Here is a 9,558-nt window from a genome sequence, read left to right on the forward strand (position 1 = left end):
CATTTAATTATACACTAATGCAGTGAGGGCTATTAAAGACACCGAGGCCTGCTGATCAGGGAATTAAAGCAGCACACACACACACACACACACACACTTTCAGGCAGGCAGAGGCACACACTCTTCATGTAGACACTTAAGTCATCTCATTGAAATTTCAGTTCCCTGTAACTAGGAATCACAGACACCCTGCAGAGAGAGTGTGTGTGAAAATGTGATATAAGAGGAGATCACCTTGGTCGATTTAGGTGCAATAAAGAAATTATAGAGAGGACAAAAGTCGGCCAAACTCTGCCTTCAAATGATAAACAACAAGCTTTCCATCCCCAATCAAATGCTCCTCTGCTTGTTAGCAAATGGGGAACAAATAGGTTTTAATTCTTCACTCCCACGCCTCTCCGCCGCTGGTGCATCTCAATTATTTGTTCAGAGGGCTGGTGTGACAATACAGTCGGCTGTTGGGAGCCTTTGGGATGCTAAACAGGGGACGGGAGGTTGAATATAAGTCATTTTCAGGGGGGGGGGGGGGGGGTGAACCTGGCGCTCGTGCTGCTGCATGGAGAGGAGACGTTTCAAAGCCGTGTTTAAAAGGAGCCAACAAAAGAGCAAAAAAACTTGATCCCACCGCTACGCCTGCTTTTGAAGCTGTGAAGCTGCAGGTCAGAGTGACGGCTGCTCCGTCTTATAAAGAGATCATACACACCTCTCCTGACTCAGCGTGCATCAACACAAGTACCCACCATAGGTGTGATAATGCACATACTGTATACCCACAAGAATGTGTGTGTGAAGAATGATGGGGGTACTTCAATCTAAACATGGCCTTAAGTTAAGTTAGGCTCAGCCCTTTTTTTTTTTTAGTATAATGATTATTTTCCCCTACTTTTTAAATTTTGAAACTCAAGTAGAAAAGATGTATACTTCATAAATAACATTTCTTTTGAAGATCATACACACCGCTCCTTACAAATGATGCATCAACTCAGACACCCGTTACAGGAGTGATAGTGCATGCACCTGCAAGAATGTGTGTGTGAAAATAAGAGCATAACGTCATTCCAAACTTCTCTGTGAGTAAAGTGTGGGTATGGTTAAGGCTTTTTTTTATTATTATTATTATAATTATAAATTTAACTTCCATTTTCCTCTTTATTTTACATTTTAAAAACGCATGCTGAAAGGTGAACTTTGGAAATAACATCATGCTCTATCTTTATCTCTATCTATCTAAGAATCATACACACCTCTCCTGACACATCATGCGTTTACTCATATTTCCCTTACAGGTGTGTTGATGCATGCACCTTAAAGGTTATGCAATAATTCAGATGATGGTTTGACCTCTCTCTTAGTAAAGTGTGGCTCATGCATGCACATTTTATTATTTTATCATTTTTATCATCTTTATTTTGAATTTTTAAAAACCTGTATGTTCAACAGATAAACTTCAGAGAGCACATTATTTATACCGATCTACTTCTAAATCCATTCACACAAATGCATCCAATCCTTCCCAGGGGATCGTATGTGTAAGAGAAAGATGTTCCACATTTCTTTAAGTGAGTCCTCCTCGCAGCTCAATTATGTCTTGTGCTTGATTTTTTTTTTTTTTATGTCAAATTTCTGGATGATCACAGGCTACAATCACATAATAAATGCATGCCACCTACACAGTTAAAGCCACATTTTAAGTTAAAAGAGTACATGTCATATCTCAATTAATTTAGGATGCAAAATGCTGCTTTAAAATGTAATAAATCCAATATATCATAAATGCATTACATATGGCACTTAATTTGTTTTATCTCCTGTTTTTGACTGTAATGTGAGCAGGACATGTAAGATACTCTTACTGTGGGTATGGAAGGAATTCTTTCTCACGCCAAAATAAGCATTTTTCAACCTCACCCGTCAGACTCTTGAAACGTATTGGTTTCCCCCCCTGGGATCAATTTGCGTTTGTTTTTTTTAAATGAATTCAGGAGTTCAGTGACATCTCTCAAGTTCAAATGATCTCCGAAACACTCCTTCTAAATATGAAGACAAAATAAGTATTGAAATAACAACATCACCACAGCTGATCCAGTTGTAAGTTCTTTATAAATATCCTCAGATAAATAGTGTTTTAATACAAGCATAACATCTTCAATGCACCGCAAAGTTACACACACACAAAAAAGTGCAACAGGCCTGATTAAAAACACGAAGGCCTGTTTGATTTAAGCCGAAGAGTCAAATTAAATAAATAGAATAAGAGCAAAAAAAATAGAAACGGAGTTGTTTGTTCGGGGTTTTGGACTAATTTCGGACGTTTTGTGAAATCTTTCTTTGGGTTCAGCGTCTCTGCGTGTTTGATTGTATTCATCAGTGCCACATTACAGTATGTGGTAAATGCACTCACAAATTGTGCAAATAAATTATGATTTCAATCAACATGAGTCTAATGAAAAAATCATGACACTGTACAATGTTAACCAACTCTCCTACAGTTAAATTAAACTATCATGTTGCTCATTTAGTGCGCATTCAGTCTGATTTTTTATGCAATTACAAAAGTCCTTGTTCTTGACGTTATTCTGCAAAAAAAATAACCCGCTTAAAATTTACCCGGTTAGGACAGCAGGAGAGCCGGGTGGAGAGGGTTGCCTTTCCCCTCCAGCAGATCACTTTTCTCCATCACTGAGGCCGGGGAGCAGAGCTGAGCCGGGCCGGTCTGCAGCCCCGTTAGGCCGGGTACGGGCCCCAGGGACGGGGTGGGTTTGATCGGCACTGGGACGGCGGGCAGGGTTTGCCCACTCGCGTTGTGGTACAGGCCCTTTGCGGACACGCTGAAGGGCGCGTACTCAGAGGATGCCGGCACGGGCACGGGCACTGGCACGCCCCCCATGGACTCTGACAGCATCCCCACGTGCGGCCACATGGAGTTGACCACGCTGCTGAGCTGCGGCGGCACCGGATAACCAAGGTGGTGCATGACTGAGGTTAGGGGGAGCCCGCTGGCCATCACACCCTTATAGTCCCGTCCTATAATGTTCTCTATCGCGAATGGGTGTTTGAACCCGCCGGGCTGTGCGCACGTTATCCCCCCATAACCCTGAAAGTGAGGGAGCCGACCCATGCTGCTGGCCTGCGCGGCCGAGTGGTCGTGGTGGGCGGATGCCGGGCCCAGCTTGCCGCCCGGGTGGTGGTGGTGGTGATGGTGGAAGTAATGCATCATCGGGGAGCTCTTGCAGGCCATATGCTCCGCGCGCAGCACCTTGAAGCGCTTCCGTCTCCTGAGGAAGCTTCCGTTCTCGAACATGTCCCCGCAGTCCGGGTGCAGAGCCCAGAAGCTGCCCTTCCCCGGCTGATCGGGCCGCCGGGGGATCTTGATGAAGCAGTCGTTGAAGGAGAGGTTGTGCCTCAGGGAGTTCTGCCACCGCTGCGTGTTCTCTCGGTAATACGGGAAGCGGTCCATGATGAACTTGTAAATGTCACTCAGGGGAAGCATCTTTTCGGTGGAGTTCTGGATAGCCATCGCTGTCAGTGAGATGTAGGAGTATGGAGGCTTCTGGTCGCTGTACGAGTTCTTCCCAGGACGAGGCATGACTGCTTTGCTTTCTTGAAGTTTGAATGATTAGAATAAAACAGCCTTTTAAAGGGTCGTTTCAAATGTTCCGTTAGTCGATCGTCTTCACATCAGTCTGCATCTGACGGATCCGCTCCAAAGTTCTGAGCCATCAGTTTAAAAAATCTGGAAACTTCGTCTTGATAATGATCAATAAATATATCCTGCAGGCCCGCTGCTGTCAGGTGAGATCCTTAAGGGGCTCCTGCATCCCAAGAAAGTTTTTTCCCCTTAAGACTTTTTTCAGTCTGCTTCGTGCGTAAAAGTCAGTCTCTGTGCGTAAAAGTTGAGAGGTCCTCTTGTCTTTCAGCGACGGGTTGAAGGTTTTTTGAAGGGGGCCAGTTTGCTTCTCTGTCTGTGTGTGGTGTGTGTGTGCTCCTCTCCTCTCCTCTCCTCTTGTGCGACGCTCCCACTCGCTGAGCGCCGTTTTTGTAAGACCCCCGCAGGCCGCTGCCTCCATTATCTATTACCCAGACACTTAGGAGGGGACACGTCAGTGGAGAGGAGCGTGTGTGTGTGTGTGTGTGTGTGTGTGTGTGTGTGTGTGTGTGTGTGTGTGTGTGTGTGTGTGTGTGTGTGTGTGAGTGAGAGAGAGACAGAGAGATGGGGTAAAAAAAAAAGATGAATAAAAATGAGGAGTGGGTGGTGCATTTTTTTGCTCCTAATCTTCTGTTTGCCAATCAAAGAGTTCTCGCGTAAAGTACACAGCGACTGATTCTTTTTTTATATTAATTTGACTTATCTGTATTTAAAGGGACTTTCTTACCACAAGTACCTAAATGAAATACGTCATCACTGATCCTGACCCCTGACCTTTTAATTCTCCAGTCGAAAAAAGGGGCAGCCAATCAGTTTCAAATAACTGTTTGTTTGCTGTATTAGAATCATTTCTGATCATTTAGCCTACAATCAAGATGCTCTTAGAATATGATAGAATAAAAAAGAATAACGAAAACAACGAAAGGGTTTAGAAGCTCTTGACAGTGGCAGCACAAATTAAAAAAATACAGAAATATTAATTAAACAACATAAAAACACAATAGTAAAAATCACTGTAGTCTAAAAAACCCCCCAAATGATGTTCTTCAGTGTGGTCTCGCAATAGTTGAAAATAAATATGAAAAAATTGGATTTGCTGTTCCATCTTAAATAACTTTCACATAAAGAAAGGAATATATAAATACAACCACTTTGTTAAATTTGCTGGAGTGCACTTTCAGACTTTGCAAACAATAAATCATGTCTTCCTTTGCGCACAATACTCAGTGCGCTACCCCTCTTCCGCACAGACACACTCCCACATAAACACACACACTTGTACAATGAGAGAGAGGGAAGGGGTGTGGGGGGGGGGGGGGGGGGGGGGGGGGCTGTTGTTGATTAATTGCTGAGAGGGGAGTCCGGCGGCTGTCTGTCTGTTCAAACACTCTCCGGTGAATCCTACAAGGATGTAAACAAACTTCATCCCCTGCTCGGAGTTCTTGCTCAGCGGAGGAAACAACAAAAGCTGCTCCCTTTCCCCGTGATTTTTTTAATTTTTTTTATTATTATTTATTTCTGAAGCCAGGTGTCATGACTGGGGTCCTTGACGGCTCCTGTCTTCCCCGTCTGCCCCCAGTGGGCCCCCGAATACATTACAATAATTAAGCCTTCCGTGATTTAGCCTCCTAGGAGAGAAGTCCAACAATGTAATTAAGGGCAAGCTCGCTGTATTAGCTATGAATATTCAAAACTGTGTCAATTAATTAGCCGCTGTATCTCCCCCCCTGTTATGGCTCAGCCCTTTAAGCCCACTCAAAAAGGTCAGCTGTGTCGACGGAGAGCATATTTTAAAGACATCATGGAATTACAAGGGAAATCACTTTTTCTTTTTATTGCCCCTCCTCGTGAAAATGAAGACAGCCGTGTTTTTTTTTGTGTTTTTATTGTGTTCTTTGCGTGATTGTTTTTCCTCCGCGTCTGAAAAATGAGTTTGGAAACTCCGAGGCCCTCCGAGGCCAACGCGGGTAAAAAAGCATCCTCTTTAAAACGCCCGGGAAAGATCAATATTAAATCTGTTTTCACAAAGGGGGCCCGTTAAATAGACACCGTGGCTGATCTGCATAACAAAATTAATTAGGTAGTCTACGGCAGCGCCAAACTCCTGGACAAATAACTAGTTGTAAAGCACACCTTCTGGGCATGCGGAACATATGCTGGAATTATCCTTAATTGACTAATTACATAAATTACTCATTAAGTTTACAGCACATCAATTATAAAAGATGTATCAATTAATTTTGCATAAATTACTGCACGAAGAGGGCGGCGGAGGGAATGAGGGTCGCCAGGAGGGGGTCTATGCTAAGGTGTGTGTGTGTGTGTGTGTGTGTGTGTGTGTGAGGGACGGTCGTCTGTTTGTTTCCTGTCTCTAATAATTATTTGTTCAGCTTAAGGGCAGAGATATTCTTTCTCTGTCTCCCTCTCTGCAAAAGGGAAAGTGTGGGGGTAATGGCAATTATACTAATAATAATAATCTTAAAGACCTCTCTCCAAGTCATCAGGGGCGCAGCGTCGCGGAGAGAGCCATTAAAATCAATTAGCGAGGCCTATTGTTTTCAATGGAAAATGAAACCGGCGTGTAGGACTGTTGTTCAGACGCTGTAAGACTTGTGTGAAATTATTCAGAAGCAGAACACGACAGATCTTCTCTTGTTTCCCCCGTAAAGAGTGAGCTGGCGGAGCGTTAATGGATCAAAGCTGCGGTGTGTCTGCCTGTTGCCTTCAAAAGCTTCTCAGTCAGCTCAGGTGCAACTTAATCATCATTTTTCATCTCTGTGTTAAACTTATTATTATGTGCAAAGTTACTGAATCTATTCCCAAACTCACTGACTTTAAAGTTTGACAGCAGAGAGTTTGAGAACAAAATGTCTTCGTAGTTCATGAGATTTTTATAATTTAAGTCGTCTTTGGCCTGAACCTCTCACATACTTCCACTTACATTCTTCAACATGTTATCTGTTGAAAAAAAAACACGGCCAAACTCATACACATCACCCCACACCAAACCTAACAGAACTCAACAACAGGGCCATCACATGCATTGCACCCTCAATACAAGAGGACATCACTCATCCACTGAACACCCAGGTCACCCCACCTCCCTCAGGATGGAGGTACAGAGGTGCAGTTTGCACTTTGGGAAAAGCCTGATCCCCTGAACAAAAGGCCTCGCTCAACAGGCCAGAGTGGGAACTTTTGACTGTTGTTTACTGTTAATTTTATTCACTGTGTTTTGTATATAAGATTCAAAAGTGAAGTAAATTCATATATTTGAGTTAATTCATGTATTTAAGTTTAAAGTCTTTATATGTGATTTTTTGATCCAGCAGATGTCGCCCTTGAGCACCAGCATGAAACCAAAACAACTCGCGCTGCATTGTTGTGTTAGCATGCTAATGCTAGCGATCTTTATTCTGCTCGTATCTTCACACTGCATGTAAATTTACCTGAAATGAGCGTGATCTAGAAACACAGTTAAGCAGTGAGTACAGTATGTTATTCTTCTTTTCTCTAGTCCCTCAATTAAACAACTTTTATACGCGAGGGGAGGAGTCAGCCGGCCGTCCCAACGATGTAAACAAAGTGAAGATAGGACTCTGAAAACTCTGAAAACATCACAGACAGTGGGACTCGGGTGTTACACCCATTGTAGACAGTCATGACTCACAGAGTTATTTTCAGAGGAGATACTTGATTTATATTATATTTAAGTGTGAAAAATCACATATAAAGACTTTAAAGTTAAAAATAAGTTAACATTTATACAGTGAACTATTTACATATTTGAGTTTACAAAGTTAATATTGATATATTTATATGTTTTAATGTTTGCAGTAGCACCTGTGACCAAATGATATTGAATCTACTTCTGTGTTTGTCATAATGTTTGCCTTGAGTTTAATCATCCTAAGCTCTGATTGGCTAATGATGGGACATGTGATGAGTAACAAGGAAGTGTTGTTGTTGTTGTTGTTGTTGTTGTTGTTGTTGTTGTTGTTGTTGTTGTTGTTGTTGTTGTGTAGCAGAACAATATGGATGACAGTAAAGTGCTGCTAGAGTGATCCATCCACCACACATTGGACCCTCACATTACATATGTATTGTTCTTTGGTGGGAATTGTCTGTTGGACAAAAACGGGGCTGTGAAAAGGAATTTCCCCCTGAGGACAATAAAGTCTAAAGTCTAAAGTCTAGCACACAAGTTAATGTATTGTATAACAGTTAGGGTTAGCCCTAGGCTTATTTGGCAAGTTTTAACACAACCATTTTTTTTTAAAGTTTGAATGCATTGGACTGCAGTGCTAAGCTGTCTCTTGGATCTTGATATATAACACATTTTACTTTTCTACCAATTGATGAACAGGAAAGGTCCATTATCTGTAGTTGAAAAGACGATTAAAAAAAAAAACATAAACGTGGAATTTAAATGATTATTATGGAAAGCCGTGTTGCAAGAAGTGAAATATTTGTTATTAAAGGGTGAAAAACATGTAAACATCAGTTTTGTTTTTCAAATGATTATGCAAAAAAAAAAAATCCAGTCTGACGATCTCCCAGGACTAAAAGTCCGTCCAATCGTTTGATTTGAGTTGTTGGTTGGCTTACCTGCCTGTCTACTACAAATGGACAAAGAGGCGATTGTGGCCGCCAAGGCGCTGCTCACGAAGGTTGGAGATATCCTCCTGTACTGGAAGTAGACAGTTGCTCCATCCACCCATCCTCTGAGGTCCAAAACCAGATATCATCCTATCCTCTAATTCCACTCCCACTTCAAATCCGTCCCCCAAATCTGCTTCTTCTATTGAAAAACAACTCCAGACATCACTCTCCGACTCCATGGCAGAATCCCTCATTCATGCCTTCATAAACTCCCGTCTGGATTACTGCACTGGAGTTCCTGTCTGGGGAAACCAGCAAAGAGTCCTCACCCGCATCAAGCCCTGGCAGCAGCTCACCTCAACCCTCCTCCACCTCCACTGGCTCCCAATTAAATCCTGAATCAAATACTAAATATTCTCCTTCACTTACAAATCCCTCCACGCCCTCGCCCCCCAGTCCGACCTCCTTCACCCACACACCACATCCCGAAACAGACGCTCTTCAGACACTGGCCTGCTTTCCATAACACACACCGGAATGCTCACCTATGAAGACAGGGCCTTAAAGGGATACTTCACACATTTGCATTAATCTTTGTATCATTAGAAACCTGGAAGTGTTTTTGAATGGTCGTGCATCCCGCCCTCATTTTCCCCTGAGATGGGAAAGATCTGTATTTCTAAGTCTGAAAAGGAGCCTCCGATGACGCAAAAATCGTCATTTTGCGTCATCGGAGGCTGCTTTGGTTAGAGGGGGTGAAACTACATCGCTAGTTCCTTATATTTATGCAACGTCCGCCATCTTGCTTGGTAGCTATGCTAACAGGCTCTGTGGGGAAAGCTGAGAAAACCGACAACGGCAGCGTATGTTTCAACTTTAAACTGATATGGACGAAGGAGATTTTGAAGGTCTTGTGCTCGAATCGGATGTTGTGCGGAGCTGTGCATTCTGGGAGTTGTTGTCTTTCATCCACATGAGACAAAAAGACACTTCCTGGCTTTTCTCGGTCAAGAAGACACCAACTTTCACATATATGACCCAATGTCAATACAGATTCATGTTTCAACGGGTGAAGTATCCCTTTAAGTGTCACATCCCACACCCTTTGGAACACCTTCCCTTCAGACATCTGCAATGCCCCATCTAATTCAAAAAACTATCTGTTCTCCACAGCCTACATCTCCCCTTACTCTGCCTCTCCATTGGACTCCCATCATTGGTTACCTGTCTCAGTCTTGTTTTTGTTTTGTTCTTTGTTTGTTTCGCTATGTAAATCATCCTTGGTTACCTTGAAAGATGCAAATTCAATC

General features: G+C 42.8%; 1 protein-coding gene across 1 annotated transcript; it reads right to left on the reverse strand.

The window, feature by feature from the left end:
- Positions 1-1,950: 1,950 nt before the first annotated feature.
- On the reverse strand, positions 1,951-4,017 carry foxb2 (forkhead box B2). The gene has a single exon (XM_061039351.1). The coding sequence runs from the start codon at positions 3,584-3,586 to the stop codon at positions 2,612-2,614; it is 975 nt and encodes a 324-aa protein (XP_060895334.1). The 5' UTR covers positions 3,587-4,017; the 3' UTR covers positions 1,951-2,611.
- Positions 4,018-9,558: the final 5,541 nt, after the last annotated feature.

This window comes from Labrus mixtus, chromosome 5 (assembly GCF_963584025.1).
Source record: "Labrus mixtus chromosome 5, fLabMix1.1, whole genome shotgun sequence".
NCBI classification, from domain to species: Eukaryota; Metazoa; Chordata; class Actinopteri; order Labriformes; family Labridae; genus Labrus; species Labrus mixtus.

Excerpts from the sequence above, each read along its gene's own strand:
- foxb2 (XM_061039351.1), bottom strand. The coding sequence starts at position 3,586 with ATGCCTCGTCCTGGGAAGAACTCGTACAGCGACCAGAAGCCTCCATAC.